The 20,911-nt window shown below is 44.2% G+C and overlaps 1 protein-coding gene across 2 annotated transcripts in view; it reads left to right on the top strand.

Moving 5' to 3' along the window:
* Positions 1–20,911, top strand: part of LOC126476721 (DNA replication licensing factor mcm5) — a 94,116-nt gene that overhangs the window by 1,355 nt on the left and 71,850 nt on the right. For both annotated transcript variants that reach the window (XM_050103564.1, XM_050103565.1), the window contains exons 2-3: positions 12,750–12,876; positions 12,958–13,086. In XM_050103564.1, the coding sequence (XP_049959521.1) occupies positions 12,750–12,876; positions 12,958–13,086 (256 nt within the window). The remainder of the gene's footprint in view (positions 1–12,749; positions 12,877–12,957; positions 13,087–20,911) is intronic.

Raw genomic sequence — 20,911 nt, 5'->3', positions numbered from 1 at the left:
AGCTTTTTTTTTTTTTACTTGAGGCCTCATTAGTAAATTGGAATGAACTACTGTTGCCACAGGAAATTAAAGGAAGGGCATATAGAATGTCAGCAGATGTTTTATTCTTATGACATTGTCAGTGGAAATATGATGAAGTCCATCAGAAATGATTTATCTGTGACATTGCAGTACTCTTGCCCAAAACTGTGTTGTTCGTTGATTCTTGTGTAAAATGCCGCAATTCATCCATACCAGACACAGCAGGAGAATAATGGATTAGGCTTCCAATTGATCCACTGTTAAACCTTGAACACATTATTGAGATAAGTTAGGACGTCTTGGACAAATTGGGCTTATTAGAAGATCACTGTCAAGTAATCTTTCAAAGTATCCAAAGAAATTCTGGCATATAGAAAGACTATTAGTGGCAGCAAAGTTAGTGTCCAGTCCTTAGCAAATGAGGCAGGAACTGAAATTTAGGGTAGCAAATCAAAAGCTGAAATGGTTGACTCTGCTTTGAAATGGTCCTTCCATCGGAAAACTGAGGAGAATCGCAGAGTTTTAATCCTCATACCACTGAAAATATGAATGAAATAAGTAATACTGTCAGTGGTGTTGAGAAATAGCTGAAATTGTTAAAACTGAACAAAGCTCCAGGCCCCAGTGGAAACCCTGTCAGATTTTATACTGAATTTGTGGCTGACATTGCCCCTCTTCTAACTATAACCTATCATAGATCTCTTGAACAAAAAACTGCGCACAGTTCGTGGATAAAGGCACAGGTTACACCCGTCTACAAGAAGGGTAGTAAATCTGATTCACGAAACTAATGTTAAATATCCTTGATATTGATTTGTTGTAGAATCTTTGAACATATTCTGAGATCAAACATAATGTGAGGTATCTTGAACAGAACAACCTCCTCAGTGCCAGCCAGCATGGATTTTGAATACATCAATCATGTGAAACCCAAGTTGCACTTTTCTCACACGATATACTGAAACCTTTGGATCTGGTAGATGCTGTATTTCTTGATTTCCAAAAAGCATTTGACTCAATACCAAGCCTACACTTATTGTCAAAAGTATGATTATATGGGCTATCAAGTGAAATTTGTGTCTAGATTGAGGCCTTTTTGGTAGGAAGGACACAGAATGTTATCTTGGGTGGAAAGTCGTCATCAGATGTAGCAGTAACTTCAGGTGTGCCTCAGGGAAGTGTGTTGGAACCCTAGCTGCTCATATTTTATATTTATGATCTTGCAGGCAATATTGTTAGTAACCTCAGGCCTTTTGCAGATGATGCAGTTATCTATAACGAAGTACTATATGAAAGAAGCTGCATAATAATTCACTCAGGTCTTGGTAAGATTTCAATGTGGTGCAGAGATTGGCAGCGTGCTCTAAATGGTCAGAAATGTAAAATTGTACAGTCACAAAATGAAAAAAAATGTAGTGTCCTATGACTATAGCATCAGTGAGTCACTATTGGAATCTGCCAACTCATACGAATACTTTTTGTGTAACACTTAAATGAAATGGAATGATCACATAGGTTCAGTTGTGGGTAAAGCAGGTGGTAGACTCTGGTTTGTTGGTATAATATTGGGGAAGTGCAATCAGTCTACTAAGGAGATTGCTTACAAATCAGTCGTTCGACCAGTTCGAGAATATTGCTCAATTGTGTGGGACGCGTACCAGATAGGAGTAGCGGGATATTGAAGGTATACAGAGAAGGGCACCACGAATGGTCACAGGTTTATTTAATCCATGGGAGAGTTTCACAGCGATACTGAATGAACTGAACTGGAAGACTTGTGAAGATAGATGTAAACTATCCATAGTAAGTCTATTAAAAGTTTCAAGAATTGGCTTTAAATGATTACTCAATGCATATACTACAGCCCCCTATATATTACTCTCATAGGGATCTTGAGGATAAGATTAGAATAATTATTGCATGAGACATTCAATCAATCGTTCTTCCTGCATTCCATACGTGAATGCAACTGTAATAAACTGATACAGTGGGACGTACCCCTCTGCTATGCACCTCATGGTGGTTTGCAGAACATAGATGTAGATGTTATCTTATTGAAAGACTTTAAAGATACAACATGGATGCCAGCCTTAATACCTCAGAAATGTAATGGGCGCTTTCCAATTACGGATTATTGAGCCAGAGATGATAGTGTTGAGTACCTGATGGCACATCATACTGCCACACAAGTTGCTGTTCCATATGACAGTGACGAATGCAAACTGGGAATGTTCACTCTCAGAGCCTCCTCACACGTCTATTATGACGCTGTACACAGAGCTGGTACATGTTGGAAAAGATGTGACTTCAAGCTTGAGCCCAGAGTTATTGTTGGGTGCGTGAGGATTGGCTCTCCTCTTCTAGTCGCTACAAAAAAGGAAGCCCCAACACTACTTATACTAAGTATATAGGAATCGATGCATGATCATGCTGTCTGTGTGGATACTTGAACAATGTCATTGTTTGACTCAAGATAAATGATGTGGCTGCATGAGAGTGCACAGCTGAGGGAACAATATAATTTTTCCTCTGATGCTGGTTGCATTGGGTTGTAAAGATGCTGCACAGCAGCGAATGTGGTCCTCCTTAACTGACACATTTTATATTCACATGATGTTCATGGAATCCCATTCAACATGATCGAAATGTTACAGAATGATAAACATGGTCTTGATAGGCCACAATCCTGCTGCTGTCTAGTCCTGTCACTGCTGGTAGGTGTTTCTGCATAATACATTAGATGTAACCGAACCACATTATGAAAAGGAAAGTTGCTTCCTACCATATAGTGGAAATGTTGAGTCGCAGATAGGCATAACAAAAAGATTATCACAAATAAATAAAGCTTTCGACCATTAAGGACTTCAGAAGATAAACACACACACACGCGCGCGCACACACGCACAACCGCAGTCTCAGGCAACTGAAACTACACTGGAAGCAGTAGCACCAGTGTGTGATGGGAGTGGCAACTGGGTGGGTGTAAGGAGGAGATGGGGAGGGGTAGGGATAGTATGCTGGGGGTGGTGGACAGCAAAGTGATGGAGGTTAGATGGAGGGCATGGGGGAGGGGGGGGGGCAGAAGTAGTGGAAAAGGAGAGAAATAAAAAGACTGAGTGTGATTGTGGAATGATAGCTGTGTAGTGCTGGAATGGGAGCAGGGAAGGGTCTGGACGGGTAAGAATAGTGACTAACAACGGTTGAGGCCAGGACGGTTACAGGAATGTAGGATGTATTGCAGTGAGAGTTTCCATCTAAGCAATTCAGAAAAGCTGAAGCAGTCATTGAAATGAAAGATGTCATGTTTGGCAGTGTGTTCAGCAACAGGGTAGTCCACTTGTTTCTTGGACACAGTTTGTCGGTGGCCATTCATGCGGACGGACAGCTTGTTGGTTGTCATGCCCAGATAGAATACAGCGCAGTGGTTGCAGCTTATCTTGTAGATCACATGACTGGTTTCACAGGTAGCCCTGCCTTTGGTAGGATAGGTGATGTTCATGACTGGACTGGAGTAGGTGGCGGTGGGAGGATGTATGGGACAGGTCTTGAATCTAGGCCTATTACAGGAGTATGAACCATTAGGTAAGGGTTTGGGAGCAGGGGTTGATAAGGATGGATATTGTGTAGGTTTGCTGGACAGCAGAATGCCACTGTGGGAGGTGTGGGAAGGATAGTGGCCAGAACATTTGTCATTTCAGTGCGCAACAAAAGGTAGTGGAAACCCTGGCAGAGAATGTAATTCAGTTGCTTCAGTTATGGGTGGTACTGAGTTATGTGGGGAATGCTCCTTTGTGGCCACATGGTAGGACCCGAAGTTAATATATTTCCATTCTGCTTTAGGAATCATTAACTTAAAAAGACTGCATGAATGGTTCTGCAAAGGGCTCAATATCAGGGCTGACTCAGTCTTTCCCTGCAATCCCGTCCAGTAAGTGTCCCCTGATGCAGGGTTCTGGGAAACTTTTCTGAACTCCATCCCTTTTTAAGCCTCAACAGTCCTGCAGCATCAAAGGAAATTCTCGTCAAATGTTCTAACCTTATATGGCAGACAGGCAACTTCCCGAACTCATGGAGGGAGGTGGTCCTGATAACTCTCCTGAAACCAGGACAGGACCGTTCGTCTCCCAATAGTTTCAGGAGTATCGCCTTAACGGGCCGCATAGGAAAGACCCTGGTGCGAATGATTAATCACGTGGTCTGATTGTTAAAAGACCAGACCAGTCCTTAGCTGCTCTGTCTGGCTTTCAGAGAGTTTGGTCCAATGTTGACAACCTGACTCTGCTACAGGCAGCTATTCAGCATGCTTTCCTATGCAACCATCACTGCATTGGTATATTCTTTTATATCAGTAAGGCATATGATACCACTTGGAGATACTGCATTCTCACACAACTGCATTAATGGAGCTTTCATGGGCACCTGCCCATCTTCATATGGTCTCCTGTTTTTAAAAAAGAGGTCTAGCCCCTCCACGCCCACACCGGCATGATGGCCAACTCAAAAGGTCTACTGGCATCTCTGCATAAGGGTTTGATTTGATTTTAACAGGGAAGCTATAACAGCTTAGGTCTAACCTGCCACTGCCCGCACCAAAACTAAGTTTATTGTGCTGTGTCGCTCCCTGTATATTTAGTGAATCCAACCAGTGCCCTTAAATAGTGCAAAGAATCCCTCTACCAGTGTTTTGTTAGACAGGTCTAGTTGTCCCTAAGATTCTGTATCCTTCACTCTCCAGTGCCATGCATTCGAAGATTAGGTGTGATGCAGTTTCTTCACCCTCATCACAGATCCTGGATTTCGGATCCTCTTCCATTATACCCATTGTGTGTAGTTGTTTTTTGAAATTCCAATGCCCGGTCATCAGTCCAGTCATGAGTTTGATCACTTTCCTGTTCAATCCCAGGATTACAGAGCCACTTTTAAAATGCCTCTCGGGTATCATTACCTTACCATGTTTTTGTTTATGAACCTTGGTCCAATATCCTACGTGCTGTTTACTAAGCCAGAAGCCAGTTCCGTAGTTCTAATTTTATCATAGCCTTCGTGATTGTCAGGACAGGTCCCGGTCCAATAAATGGAGTTGTTGCCCCCCATCCTAGCCAATATGTCGGCTTGTTCATTGGCACAGATCCCGGAGTGGCCAGGGACCCGCACTAGGTTTACCCAATTGCTTCCCCCGAACTCCACCAGAGCCCTGTGGCATTCCGCAACAATCTTAGATCTAGTTGCAGGAGCTGCCAATGATTTCAGGGCTGCCTGGCTGTCTGAATAGATGTAGATGCTATGATCCTTGTAGCACCTACCATATTCTCCTCCACACATGCCCTGATTGCAGTAATTTCAGCTTGGAATATGCAAGCCAGTTTTCTTAGAGAGATGATGCCCTCTGGTCTTGGCTGAACCCCGTACACCTCTGCCCCAATGCCTTGGTCTATTTTCGACCCATCAGTGAACCAAATGATGTCCCCCGTACGGTGTCGAACTGTTTTTTTCCCCATTGCTCCCTGCTTCCAGTTATTATATTGTAAGGCTTGTCAAAGCAGTTGGAAGTTATTATATAGTCGGCAGGCATTTCCCCAGCCATTCCTGTATTTACCTCACTCACTATCTTAGTGTGAGATTCCGGATATCCGAATGAAACCCAGTTTTTGCCAGTTTTAAGTCTTGTGTGCCCCAGCTGCTGCCTCCACCTTGACCCAAAGATGTAGTGGAGGCATGTCCAGCATGGCTTCCATTCCAGCAGTTGGTGTGCTGCTAATTCTGCCTGTTATGGCTAAGCAGGCCAATCTCTGCACCTTAGCAAGCTCCTTAGCTGCAAGCCACTGTTCTACCTTCTTCCACCACACTATGGCCCAGTAGGAAATCCTAGGTCTGACCACTGTGGTGTACATCCAGTGCATACCCCTGGGGCTTAGGCCCCAGTTTTTGCCACAAGCCCTTCTAGTACTCACTAGAGCACTTTTGCCTTGGAGCAGATACTCTTAATGTGAGGGGCCCACATTAACTTCTCATTTAAGGTTACCCCTCGATATTTCACTATCCTCTTCACAGATAGTTTCATCGAAGAGCTTTAGATTCCAACTTTGAGTGTTGAATATCTCTCTTCTTAGGATTAACCCTCAGATCCTGTTTAATGCACCAATTTTGCATAGTGTCCAAACCTCTTTGTGCCATATTTATAACTGTGTCAGTAAATTTGCGAAGTATAACTATGACAAGGTCATCTGCGTATGCTTGGCAGAAGCATTGTCTGGAATTTAATTCCTCAATGAGTTTGTTCACCACTGGATTCCACAATACACAATAGAAGGGACAAAACTCCTCCTTGTGGACAGCCTCTATTGGTGTTAATTACCATATTTTCATTCATCATGGTAGCCTCTACCTTCTTTCCACTAAGCGTGGCCCTGGTCCACCTGCATATAGTGGTCCCCAGGTCATGCACCTCTGCTGCTCTTACCATGGAATCGAAGGTCGTGTTACTGAAGGCCCCCTCGATATCCAGGAAGATGCAGAGGTCTATTTCTTGGAAGTGAATTGCTTTCTCCACCTTCCCGAGTTGGTGGAGAGCTGTCTCACATGATTTACCTGGTTGATATGCTTGTTTGTTTGAATGTAGAGGGATGCTACTTAGCCTCCTCTCCCCAACATATACATTAAACAGTTTTTGCAATGTTTTGAGAATGGAGGAGGACGGACTGATTGGTCTCATAGCCTTAGCCTTGGTATGATAATTTCTCCCTGACTTTGGAATGAAAGCAACCTTCACTGCCCTCATAGCATTGGGAATGATTCCTACTGCTAGGCTAACCCTGAACAGCCTGCATAGGACTCTTATGAGCTTCTCTCCTGCCTGTCTGAGGAGAGTTGGAAAAATTCCATCTGGGCCAGGTGACTTGAACGGTTGGAATGTTCCTACCACCCATTGGATTTTATTAAAGTTCACACACTCCTTGGCCGATTCCCAGTCCTCTCTTTGAGTGCCTGAGAACCGTTGTCTCTCCGGGATCACATTCTGATCTGTGTTGTCCGGCAGAGCATATTGAGGAAAGTGAATTTTGAGGAGCAGTTCCAGTGTCTCATGTGCTGTCTTCGTATATTCCCGATCCTCCTTCCTCAGCATACTTCCTGGATTGGTTGATATTCTAGTGAGAATCCTGTGAAGTCTAGCTTGTGCAGCCATACTCTCCACTTCCTCACAGAATACCTTCCAGGATGCCTTCTTTGCTTGTCTGATTGCAAGATTGTAGCTGACAAGGGCCTCATGATGTTTAGCCCAGTGTCCTTTATGTCTCGCAATATTAAACAGTCTACAAACTTGTTTTCTTTGCATTTCCAAGTTGTTGTTCCACCTAGGCACACTCCTATTTGTGCACTTCTTGGTGATTGTGCAGTTGTCCTGATATGAGGTCACTATGGCTACTTCCTCAAATTCTACTGGCTTCCTTATCGAGGATTTAATTTCTGATAAGCCTAAGTCAAGGTCCCTCCTGTATGTCTCCCAGTCTGTTTTCCTGGGATTCCTATAGGTCATGGTCTGTCTGATTCCCATTTCAACCTTGAATTTAATGAACATTTGGTTCGATGAGGATGGCTCCAACACCACATGCCATTGTTTGACATAGCTGCCCATCTAATGGAACTAAAGGTTATGTCAATTACTTCTTCTCTTCTACTGTTCCTGAATGTTGGTTCATTGCCCCTATTCAGGACCTCTAAGTTGTTATCTAAAATAAGTTCAAGAAGGTACTCACCTCTACTGTTGGTGTCCTTGATGCCCCACACTAGGTTGTGGGCATTGGCGTCGCATCCCACCATCAGTTGGTCATTTCATGTATGGTCTGGAGTTTCTTAGATTTCTAGCATAAATCAGCTTACCTCCAGTGCCACCGAGGCCCGATACACCCACTTTATATAAATAAGGTTCTTGTATCAGGGCCACGTCCACTTCCTGCTTGCCCAGGCAGTGACTCAGGGCAGCAGAGGCTCCTTTACTATACTGCAGATTAATCTGCAGCATCTCCAGTCTGTCTTCCTGCCGTCTTTGAGGTCTGTAAGAACCCTGTTGGTGACCTGCAAGAACCCTAAAAACAATTTCAGGTCCTGCTCCCGCATCACCTTCAGGGACTCTCGGACCTCCACTACCAGGGTTCATCCTTCCGCTGCAACCTTCTGGTTGATCATTCTCCAATCTTCCGTCGAGACTTTTGGGTTCTGGGCCCCTATTTTCCTGAACAGTCGTAGGAGAGACTTCCTTAAGGATCTTTGGTACCCATATTGAGATCCTTGCTCTCTGAAGAAGCTCTGCTGCCATCTTAACCAGCAGCTTCACAACTTCCCACGGGGATATTATGGGCACCTTGTCCTTGAACCATTCCCCCGTGTGCACCCCCTCACAGACAAAAATGAGGGCACCATGATCTAGATAGGCCCTCCTGAAGTTGGGTCCTGGGCCAGCACCCCCACGCCCCCCCCCCCCCCCCCCCCCCCCATCTTTTCAAAGGGGGCCACATGTTCCTCCCGCTACGAGGTGATGGCTATCAGTGGACAGCCTTCCTGGATAACTGCCATCCTAAAAATCGAGACTGCAGTATTGTAGGTTTGTTTCGCTATTTCTTGCCTTGGTTTTTTCTGGACTCGCTTATCCAGGGAGGAGGGACTCTTTGATTCCTCCCTTATCTGCTTGCTACCTCTCTTTGAAGTAGAAGGTGTCTGTTAAAAGAAATTCAAGAAGATACTCACCTCTAGTGTTGGTATCCTTGCTGTGTGTCCCCTTCAACCTGAGACAGTTTCTTCCTGGGGTCTTAGGTTCAAGTCCCTTTAATTCCCTCCACTTGTCTTTAGGAAACCATTCTGTCCCTTCCTCTTTCCTCTTTTCCCTGAGTAGTTTCCTCCTCTGGGCCCCAGACAAGCCTTTGATCTTAATCTGGTCTAGCTTTGCAGTTACAGTTCCCACTTCTGGCTCAGGTCTAGATCCTGATTCAGTTGTGGGGATGCCTTCCATCAGTACTGACCCTGTTGTTTGAATATCTGAAGTCTCAATTTGCTCTTCAGTTTGTTTTTCTTTGTTTTCTTTAGTCATGTCCATATTGGTCCCACAGATTTGAGGATCTGCAAGGTCCACACCACGAATACCCCGCGCGGTGTAAGGCTACTTACTCAAGGAGGTCGCACGGTATCCCTGAGGCTCTGTTTGTGACACATCTTCCCATGTGCCACACACCCCTTGGCACGGATTGCATCACACCTTGGGTTGGGACAGGGAGTTGTGTAGGACTAAGAGTGGATAGTGAAGATGGGACGTTATGGGATGCTCTTAGTCTGATCCATCAATTGAGGCCTTTCCGGCAGCGGGTCCTCCACCTACAACATTGCCCTCAGCTTCACCCGGATACGCAAGCCTCTCCACCCGCATGGACAGTGCTTCGTCAAGGTTGTGTCCCCCGCAGAGTCTGCACAAGGGTTAGTTCTCGCTAAAGTGAGGTGTCGCAGGATGTGTGGGTACTGTGATGTTTGCATACGTCTGGTTAGGGTTAACCATTAATACGCACTCATCTGGAGGTAGATAGAGTCAAAAGTTGAATGAAGTGTAGTGGTTTGAAGGGCAGAGGAAAATAGTGCCAAGGCAAGAGCCAAGGGAAAATAACCTCTGAAATAGTTAGGTCGGGTAGTAAGAGCAGTAGCGGATGTCTTGCTCCCTGTGACAGGTCATGCAAGGATAGGTTTTGTTAGTAGTGGGTATCATGCATGTCGATCCCTTTGGCGTTGTGCGGTGATATTACTCGGTGGCTGTCGCTGGGTGCCGCTGTTGATCTCTTGGTCAGTATCAGCATACCTGTAACAGTTACGTTCATCATTTTTTTTGTGTCTTGATAGGTCATATGCCGGATGCAGTGTTGGGTGATGTTGGTGACTTGTTTGGGCGTCAGTGAGTGATCTTGTCGGTTTCTCTGCTGTGGCTTGTTGGTTGGCTTTAATAGCAGCTGGTATATCCAGTCAACATCGCTGATATGCAGGGGCTTTCCAGCGTTTGTTGCTTGTTGGTGTATGTTAGCTTGCTAGCCAGTAGTGCCTTTGGCCACTTATGCTTCCACTTATGGTTGTAATCGTTGTTTCCCAGAGTAAGGATGAAAGGATTGTTTGAGTGTCTTGAGTTCCCGTATAGTCGTGAGGTGTGTTTTATTGAATACTTCCTTGAGGATTTCAAGGTGGTATTCATTGTGAAGATCTATGGTGTGTGTGTGTGTGTGTGTGTGTGTGTGTGTGTGTGTGTGTGTGTAGCGTGGAGTGTTGCTAATGATTTCGTAGCACTGTGTTTTCTATGATCTGCAGGCGGCACTGGCGTGTAGAAGCTGCATATCCCCCGACAGGAGCTGCGTACGTCATCAGAGGTCTAATCAGTGTCATGTATATGGACCTTGACACCCTGTGCTTTCCCTGTTGAGCATTGGGTAGAGTTTGAGCCTTGCATGCGCTCTGTTGGCAACTTGTTCGATGTAAGTTTCCAGTCCGGCTAGACAGAGAGATATCTCGGAAACGTATTGGGCGTGTATGTAGTGTTATCTGTCTACTGTGTTGATGTTTGCACAGTAGTTTTGGTCTGCTTCGCACTTTTTGACATTTACTTCAATATGCTGTCATTCCAACCAAGGTTCGGCAGTTCTGAGTGCCGTCTGTATTCGTGAATTAATGTTCGACGGTTTCCAATCTTGTGCAAGGATGGCTGTGTCATCTGTGTAGATGGCAATGTTGTATTTTATGTTGCTGGGAATTCGTTAATGTACAGGTTGAACAAGATTGGCCCTAGGATGCTTCCGTGGGGTACTCCAACTTGGATACCATGTTTGCCCTGCATGTCAGTATTGAAACATCTGTTCTTGAGCTATGAGGTGTAAGAGTCCGTCCCAGAAACCAGCTATGCTTAGTTTGCGTATAAGGCCGGTGTGCCAAAGACGGCGAAAACTTTTTCAATGTCCAGGAACATGGCCCCTGTGGCTTTGTTCGTGTTGTAGCAGTGTTTAGTGGTGATTCCTAAAGCCGAATTGCTCCGGTCTGAGGGTGTCATTGGCGATCCAGTGCCTAGTGATGCGTTTTAATATTACCTACTCAACGAACTTGCTGAATGAGCGCAGCAGACTGATGGGTCAGTAATTTTGTGGAGGTAGTTGTCTTTCCCTGGCTTTCTGAACATCAGGACCTTGGCTGCCTTCCAGAAGTCAGGGAAGTGTTGGTGTTGTAGGATGGCATTCGTTATGTGTGCAAGGGTCTTTCCTGTCTCACTGGGTTTTTAGGACCCGCGTTGGTGCTTCGCTGTCAGATTGATTTGAACAGGAGAATGGTGTTCCTCAGGCAGTGTTGTAAGTGTTACCCTCTCTGCCATAGTCATAAACAGTATCACATCTACAGTAAGGAGTCCTGTACAGTGATCCTTATTCCGTCAGTTGCAACTAATAGTGCAGTGGTTAGAGGAGTGGGCTGCAAACAGATTTTCAGTTTTCTGTGTATAAGTGTGTGCGTGCGCGCGCACAATCAGTGGGGAAGGAGATGTTTTTCTGCTGGGTACCAGGGCACCAGGGAATTGTGGGAAACGAAAGTGTGGATCTAGCTGCCAAGGAGGTGTGTCTGGATCCTCAGGTCATTCAGGGTGCCATCCCCCTGTGTGCTATGATGTTGCTGTTGAGCTCCACTGTCTTGTATCAGTGGGAGGATGAGTGACTGGAAGTAACTGACAATAAGCTCCATGTTGTAAAGCCCACAACTTGGCCATGGCATACCTCCTTCCAACCACGTTGACGGGACGAGATCCTTTTCATTCGCCTTCACATAGGCCACTGCCGTATGATGCATAGTTTTTTGTTCTGGCAAGAGGACCCTCTGATAACCTCGCTGTTGAGCGCCCGTAAGCACTAAAACGTACTCATTAGAAAATAATGTAGACATAATGCTTATAATTTATCTTCAGTGTGAGTACATTAACATTGGTCATAATTTGTTGTAAGGACACTTTGCAGAAGAAGCCTGCAGTGGCCTTAATTAACATTGGATAATATGAGTCTAATGCAAAACCAGTTAGAGGAAAGAGAGACTTGCAAATAATTAAGTTTCGGCCTTTTCATGTAGTTAATATTATATTGAATAGCTGTTTTAATGATTCACAATAATAGTGTTCCAGAGGAAACTCAGAAGATAAGTTAACCCCACTGACTTGCCACTGGCAGTAAATATCTGAAGTTTCATAAAGCGGTTTGAAATAGTTTGAATACCTTCATGCAGACTCTACTGAAAATCATTGTTGATACTTCTGTCTAAGATAGTTGTGATAAAGGACAACCAAAATTGCAGAATTGTTCAAGTTTGGTTTATTAGGCACAGTAAAATTTCCGACAAGGATTGAAGGCTGTTGTGCAACAGCTATGGACAACTTGTTTTTGAGTTCAACTACCATTGGTGATGTCAGTTTATGTTAGAGACCCCTTGTAAGACTATCAACTTCTGACTGTCCAACTACCAAAGTATGTTTTGCTAAATATGGCACACCTCTCTCTCTCTCTCTCTCTCTCTCTCTCTCTCTCTCTCTCTCTCTCTCATTTCCTTCACTCCCTCCCATAAAACCTGTTGGGTTCATTCGGATCAAAGAGAAGAAACCAAATAATAATTTAAAAGTTGTTTTTACTAAAATAAAAATAATTGTTTGTATCCTGCTGTACAGTAAAATTTGTTTCCTACAGAGACACCTTGAAAAGACAATACAACTTGGGGCAGTACTGGCTCCAGGTTAATTTGGAAGATCTAGCAAGTTTCGATGAAACCCTGGCGGAGAAAATGTACAAGCAGCCAACAGAACATCTTCCCATTGTATGTACACTGTTGATTACCTTTCATTTTTGTGATTCTTTCTTTCATAAAACTGGATATTAGATGTATTTTAATTTTTAGTTCGAGGAAGCAGCGAAAGAAATTGCAGATGAAGTAACGGCTCCAAGACCCCTTGGAGAAGAAGCAGTGCAAGATATTCAGATACTACTGTCCTCTGATGCAAATCCTGCTAGCATGCGTGACATGAAGGTACTAGGAAATAAATGTTCTGATTAGTAGACTATTGGTTATTGAACATGAATTTTTTGTTCCGTTGATTACTTAGACATATTGGTGGCTGCTGCTGCTGCTACTGCTACAAAAAATGATAGTAATAATTATCATAGCACCGGAGTGTTGTAGCCTTGTTACAGTATATTAAGCAAGATTTGAGCAGTGGACCAGAACTGGTGCCCAGGCAAATTGTGCAAATTCCTCTGTAAAAGATGTTAATTAATCTGAAATTAATGCTCCTCTAATGGCAAAATCTGTATGTGCACTGTTTGGATTTTACGTGGAAATCATTTTTCTGGAAGGTTTCTGAAGTATGCCACTTCTATAATTAAAACATGTATGAATCGGTGTAAACTTTTCACTGGAGGTAGAATAAACAGAAATGTTTTTATTTTTTTATCTAAGAATCTCTCTCTATTGTTCAGATGTGATAGCTCAAATTCTAGGTAAATGTAGCACGTAAAATTCATTCTTACATGAACTGAATATGCAGAAACAGTTAAGTGATTGAAATAAATAAAAATTGCATACTTATGATAAAATCGAAAACTTGCTTTCAAAAATCTAGTATTATTTGGATTTTAAAATTGAAAACTTGTTTTCAAAAATTACCATCTTTTACATTTTAAATACTAAAAACACTTTTTTTTAATGTGCACCACTATATGTTTCGAAATTGGGTGATTCAAATTTTGTAAGAATGCAGACAAATACGTATAATTAAAGCTCATCGTGTAGTTTTGTGAAAGCTATATCCATTGCCACGATGTAAGCAACATGGTTCGAAAGACCAAACCTATACCGGACCAGTCATGTCCAAGTCAACAAAAATCTACGTTGGCTGCCAAGCTATGGCAATCTTGTCAGAATTATGGTAGAGTAACAGTTGGTAACCAGAATGAAAGATGCTCCTGTCACAGCACAAAAAAGGTGAGTATGTCCTGGGCAGAGTTAGGACTGTAAAAGAAGGGATCTACCTTTACGAATTATCTGGCAGCTTCAAAGACATTTCCTCCTGCAGTGTCGGGGGCTGGAATTCACCAGTGGTCCTTCCTTGCCTGTCTTAAGAGGAGACCAATAGGAGTCTCTTTAATTGGTCACATTTTTACCTGGTATTTTGACCGTACCAATGGAGTGGATCTATGTTTGCACCCGAAATCCAGCACAGTGGGGTTATCGTGTACCCTCTCGGTGGCAGCCTCCTGACAGTGCAGGGATCACCATACTGCCGGTGCCTTGGTTGTAAACTCCCCATGTCAATTGGGGAGTAGGTGTCTATCAACTTCAGTGTATGTGAGACTCTGGGCATTGGGTAGATTTGCGAGGTGGTCTTTGCCTTGGCAAGGTGGCACCCACAGGGAGAGATTCCAGTTGGAGTGAGTGATATCAGGGTGGTTGATCCACAATTATACGGATCAGACGTGACGGTAGCCAACAAACATGTCTCTCTCAACAATCAGGACTAGTGCTTTTAATGCAGGGATTTACAATCCTATATCATTTCTTTGACCATGCTTTTAGACAAGTGCCTGGTAAGGAGAAATGGAAGTGGACAGTTTGTCAAGTTTTTGGTTCATACTCAAACTGACAGTGGATCTTTCACTGCAACAAAGCCACTGTTTTTTGTTGAACATATTGAAGATCAGTTTGGGGAGGTTGCAGCAATAGAAAAGATGAGAAATGGATGTTTGTTGATAAACATGTTGCATGTCTACCAATCCTGGGCACTTTAGACCTTAGTAAAGGTAGGAGATAGACCGGTCGCCATTTCTTTTCTTAACAAGCTCAGTAGAATTCAAGATTTTTGTCTTCCATCAGGATCTAACACTACAAACTGATGAAGAGCTTCGTATTAATTTAGTGCAGAGTCGGGTACATTTTTTTCGCCTCATCCAGAAGGGACCAAAAGATAATGGCGTGGACACTGGAGCTTTTATCTTGGCCTTTGATGGCAACATTTTGCCTGAGAAGGTTGAGGTATGGTTTATAGGCATAATGTCAGCCCTTATTTTCCTCCTCCGATGAGATGTTTTAGGTGCCAGAGGTACAGACATATGTCCTCGTGCTGTCTGGATAGCTGTTGGGCATGGGGACAGGCATTCCGTGAACGTAGCCCTTGTGACCAGCCCCTCATTGTGTCAACTGTCCAGAACTGCCCACTCGTCATTCACTGTAATACTCATTTGTTAAGAGGGAGAAGAAAATTCAAGAGTATCAAACACTTGACCACCTGTCTTATCGAGATGCAAAGAAAAAGTTTGAAAGACTTCATCCAACTAATACAGTCTCAAATCATGAGACTGTTGTGTCACAGTCCGTACCTCATGCGGTAACAAGATATTGCACGACACCTCCTGGCCCTGGTTGTTTTCCAGGGCACCACAGTTTGGGGAGGGAATGTCAGCTCTCACACCCCCTGCTCCTGTAGCACCTGTGTTTCTCACACCATTGGTGTAACCAGAGGTCCTAGTCATCATCTAGCATTGTCAGGGATGAGGCTACCTGTCAAGATGGCCCCCTCTAAAGAGAAGGATCAGCAGCCACAGGCCCAAGAAGAGGACAGTCCTCTTCACTCCCAGAATATAAAATGGGGAAATCTTCACAGAAATCAAAGTCTTACAAGGCTAAGAAGGGTGAACAGAAAGATAAACTACTTCTTGAGGCTTCAGATGTTCCGCTTCATTGCTGAAGAGGTTGAACCTGTGCACCTTGACAATGTGTTACACAATCAGGCGCACTGCAGTCACATCCAGCTTTTTTATTCGCCACTTTCTTCTCAGACCTGAATCCAGTGCTCCTTCAGTGGAATTGTAACGGCTACTATTGCCATCTGCCCGAACTCATTCATTTAGGGTGGCTGTAATTGGCATAGCACTTCAGGAAACTCAGTTTACCGCAACACATCTCCCTGCTCATAAAAACTACAAACTGTACTGTATCAGTTGTGTTAATGTTGAGAGAGTATCCAGTGGCGTTTGTACCCTTGTATGCTCTGATATTTTCACTGAACAGGTATCTTGTACCACTGAACTAGGGACCAGGGCCGTTGGTGTCTACCTCTCAGTTCAGATGATGATCTGTAATGTTTATCTACCCCAGATGGATCTTTCCATTATCATGAGCTGCTAGTGGTACAGCTACCTCTCCCCTTCTAATTACTGGGGACTTCAATTCCTATAAACCTCTGTGGGGTGGCGACACTATGTCTTGCAGAGGCTGGGTGCTAGAACATCTCCTTTCAGAGTACTGGACATCTGCTGCAGCACATTTCAGAGCGTCCCATGGAACATACTGAACTATTGATCTCTCAGTTTGCAGCCCAAGTATCTTACCTTGATTTAGTGGCACGTCCAAGGCAATCTGTATGACAGTGACCATTTTCCTGTTATTCTCTCGCTCTCCACTTGGACCGAATGTGGTCCACATTGGTCACTTCAGAAAGCTTCAGTGCTTGGGCACTTCAGTGGCACAGATAATTCTAATAGACTCCGGACAAAAGTGCCTCTTTTTTTTTTAATGGAGAAAAGGAAGCAGGAGTTTTGGAAGCAATATGTATTATCTTTGTGATCCTACTCCCCATCATCCCAAGTATGGACTGAACTCTGTTGCATTTGTGGCTATCCTCCACCCATGGTGGTTCCTGGGATCATTGTCAGTGATCCCATGACACTTGCCGAATGTTTTACAGCACACTTCACCGAAATGTCCATTTGGAGTAATTACCATCCTCATTGCCTGATCCAGAAACATCTCACATCACTCCTTCCATGGACACGATTCTGTCGTACAACATCCGTTCTAGTGAACGGAAGTTTCCAAGCACTTTGGCAGAGTATCGACATGCCCCCTGGATCCAACAAAATTCACAACGAAATGCTGAAACATCTTCGTACTGACAGCATGAAATATATCCTCAGGCTTTTTAATGATATTTGGTGGGAAGGAGAATTTCCCTCTCAATGGTGGGATGGTATTATTCGTGCCCTGAAAGTGGGAAAAGGATCCACATACGTTAATTATCTACCGGCCAATCTCCCTGACTTATGGGCTGTGTAAGCTGTTCGAATGTATGGTCAATCGCCATATTTGTTGGTGCCTTGAAGACAGAGGGCGTATATCTTGACTCCAAAGTGGTTTTGGGTTTTCTGGTTCACCACATATCATCTGGTTCGTCTGGTATCCAGTGCGCAATACTTTTACGCATTGCTAACATCTGATTGCTGTGGTCTTTGGCATACAGAAGACATACAATACCACTTGGTGACATCAGATACTGTCTACACTACATGAGTGGGGTTTTTGGGGCAGTTTACCCATTTTTATCCAGAATTTCGTATCTCTCTGACTACTTTGTGCCCGGATAGGTTAGACTGTCAGCAACGAATGTATACAGAAAATTGGAGCCCCTCAGGGATGGATTCTGAGCATTACACTGTTTGCTGTCACCATCAATTTCATCAGAAATACAGTGGGCTCTGCAGTCTCTGCGTCACGATATGTGGATTATCTTTGTACCATGGCTCTGCGTCACCGCACCGCTTAGCGCCAACTTCGGGGAGGGGGGGGGGGGGCGGCTGTCTGGAGAGTACATGACTAGGCCATGAATCACGATTATCAGTTTTCTCCTGCAAAATCACTGTGAATCTTCCCCCAGAAATTTATCTTGGTGATCAGTTACTTGAAGTCGTTGAAACTTTTCAGTTCATAATTATTTTATTTGACAACAAGCTAACTTGGCTACCACATGTCTGCCGGCTCAAGGCAGCTTGCATGAAGAAGCAAAGTGCACACAGTTTTCTTTATTTATGTCTCATGGGGCGCACACTGCATAGTTCTTAGATTTTTGTAAAATCTGAGAGCTGATTTTATCCCACTTGGACTATGGATGTGTTCCCTATGGGTTGGCACCACTGTCAATAATGACCTTGCTGGATCCTGTTCACCACACTGGCTTGTGAGTGGCAAAGCCCTGTTGACATCCTTCTGGCAGAAGCCGGTATCCCACCGCAATGGGTTAGACCACAGCAGTTTCTGGCTAATTATGCAGGCACAATCTGTCAGATGTCTACTCACCCATGTCACTCAATTCTGTTCCATAACCAACAGTTCAGACTGTTTGTGCATTGCCCAAAACTGGGTAGATTACAGGGATCCGACTCAATACTCTACTGAAGGACCTCCTACAGCCTCCTTTAGTCTGTTTTCCTGGGGCTCCCTCATCACACCTCCCATGATCTGTGTCCTGTCCTGTGATATGGATGGACCCCTTTTGTGGCCACAAGGATGACACTGATCCTACACTTTTCTGACTCCTGTATCGTTCGATCCTCCACGATTAATCTAATTCATTACACATGTACACGGGTGGGTCAAAAGTCAATGACAGGGTTGATTACGCTTTTGCACATGCAAGGGGACATTAGAAGCACTCTCTGCCAAATGTCGGCAGTGTGTTGGTTGCCATATCTCAGGCTCTGTGGTATGTCAAATCCCTGGTCATAATGAACTTTCTAATCTGTAGCAATTCCCTGAGCTGCTTGAAAAGCATATCCATGTGTTACCCCAAAAATCTTTTGGTCACCAACATCCATGACCAACTGGTTGACCACTGCAGCTCTGAAAACTGACTACCTTCATCTGAACACTGACTGAGCCTCATGCCTCATATGAATTCCTTACTCTCCCCCCACCTTGTTGTGCCTTTAGACCCTCTTGTGTACGATGCTGCATGGGTTATCTCGACCGAGACTCGAACTCGGGACCTTTGCCTTTTGCGGGCAAGTGGTCTATCAACTGAGCTACCCAAGCACGACTCCCGCCCTGTCCTCACAGCCTTACTTCTGCCAGTACCTCGTCTCCCACCTTCCAAACTTTCTTTCAGGAGTGCTAGTTCTGCAAGTTTCGCAGGAGAGCTTCTGTAAAGTTTGAAAGGTTGGAGACTAGGTACTGGCAGAAGTAAAGCTGTGAGGACGGGGCGTGAGTCGTGCTTGGGTAGCTCAGTTGGTAGAGCACTTGCCCGCGAAAGGCAAAGGTCCCGAGTTCGAGTCTCAGTCCGGCACACAGTTTTAATTTGCCAGGAAGTTTGATATCAGCACGCACTCCGCTGCAGAGTGAAAATCTCATTCTGGAAACATCCCCCAGGCTGTGGCTAAGCCATGTCTCCGCAATATCCTTTCTTTCAGGAGTGCTAGTTCTGCAAGGTTCGCAGGAGAGCTTCTGTAAAGCTTTACAGAAGCTCTCCTACCGAGTGCGCGCCGATATGAAACTTCCTAGCAGAGCATGTGCCCACGAAACGCAAAGGTCCCGAGTTCGAATCTCGGTCCGGCACACAGTTTTAATCTGCCAGGAAGTTTTCATTCCAGAATTTATTTGCTATTACATCTACATACACCGATACAGTACATTATGACCACTGCCCGACACGACGTTGGTTGCTGCATGCTGGTGTTGTGGGCATGTAAAGTGGTAACAAAAGTGTGTAAGTGGAGCAAACATGGACTGGGGATCACCCTAGCAAAGGTAAGGGCTGCAAATGGAAAAATCCATTGAGATAAGCAAGTTTGAGTAAGGGCAGATTATTATTATTATTGCACAGAGCTTGAGAACAAGTATCTCAAAAACGGCAAAGCTGGTCGAATGTTTGTGTGCTGCTATTGAGAGCATCTACAGAAAGAAGTAGGACGACCTAGAAACTACCAGTAGATGCTAAATGGTTGGATGTTCACGGCTCTTCAGACGTGGGGTTTGGAGGCTTGTCTGCTCTGTAAAGTAGGCTAGATGGTGATCTCTGGTATTTCTGCCGAAAGAGCCCAATGGTGGTGCACGCATAAGTACTTTGGAGCACACCATTCATTGTTTAACATGGAACTCTGCATCAGGCCACCCATACATGCTGACTTGTTGACCCAGTGACATTGTTTTGATTGCACCAGGCACAGGGCCATTGGCATTTGACAGTCGATCAATGAAAACTTGTTGGCTTTTCATGCGGATCTCATTTTCCCTCACTAGGTCTTTGGCCATCTGCACAAATGCCATCATTGAGGCAAATGGCTGCTCAAAACATGCAGCTCACCACGGGTGCAGGCTGGTGGGTGCAGTATTAAGATACAGGAGACATTCCTGTGTTTGCATAGGGGTGGTAGTAATCAAAGACATGCTGACAGCTGCGAATGACTTGCATACCTTCATGCTTGATGTCTTCCCCAACAGTGATGTCATCTTTCAACAGTACTCGTATAATTGTCCATGTCTCAGACACAGAATCATGCTAAAGTGGTTTGAGGAGCATTATAATGAACTCATTTTGATGTCTTGGTGACCAAATTTGCCTGATGTAAATCCTATGGAACTCATCTGTGTCATTATTTGACATCACCACCACGTACACAAATCAGTGTCCTGTTATTTACACCAATTACATGACCTGTGCATAGACATCTAATGACATGTACCTCCACAAACCTAGCAACAAACTGTTGGATCCCTGATATGCGGAATCAGTGATGTATTTCGTTCCAAAGACGGACAAACAAGCTGTTAAGCAGGTGGTTATAATGTTCTGGCTCATCTGTGTACATGCTCTGCAAGCTACTTGTTGGTGTGTAGCAGAGGGTATTCTGTGTACCGGTGTCATTTCTCCATTTGCCTGTGCCACATGTAAGTGGTCCATGAGAGCAATTGTTGGTAAGCCTCTGTATGAGCTTTTTTATTTTCATAGTCTGGATATGTACATTTTTCAGCAGTAAATTACACTAAGATGCACAATGCCTCTCTTGTAGTCTCTACTACTTGAATTTAA

The sequence above is a fragment of the Schistocerca serialis genome, chromosome 1, assembly GCF_023864345.2.
Source record: "Schistocerca serialis cubense isolate TAMUIC-IGC-003099 chromosome 1, iqSchSeri2.2, whole genome shotgun sequence".
NCBI lineage: Eukaryota > Metazoa > Arthropoda > Insecta > Orthoptera > Acrididae > Schistocerca > Schistocerca serialis.
The sequence above is the reverse complement of the archived record's forward strand: the minus strand, read 5'-3'. Positions and strand labels throughout refer to the sequence as shown.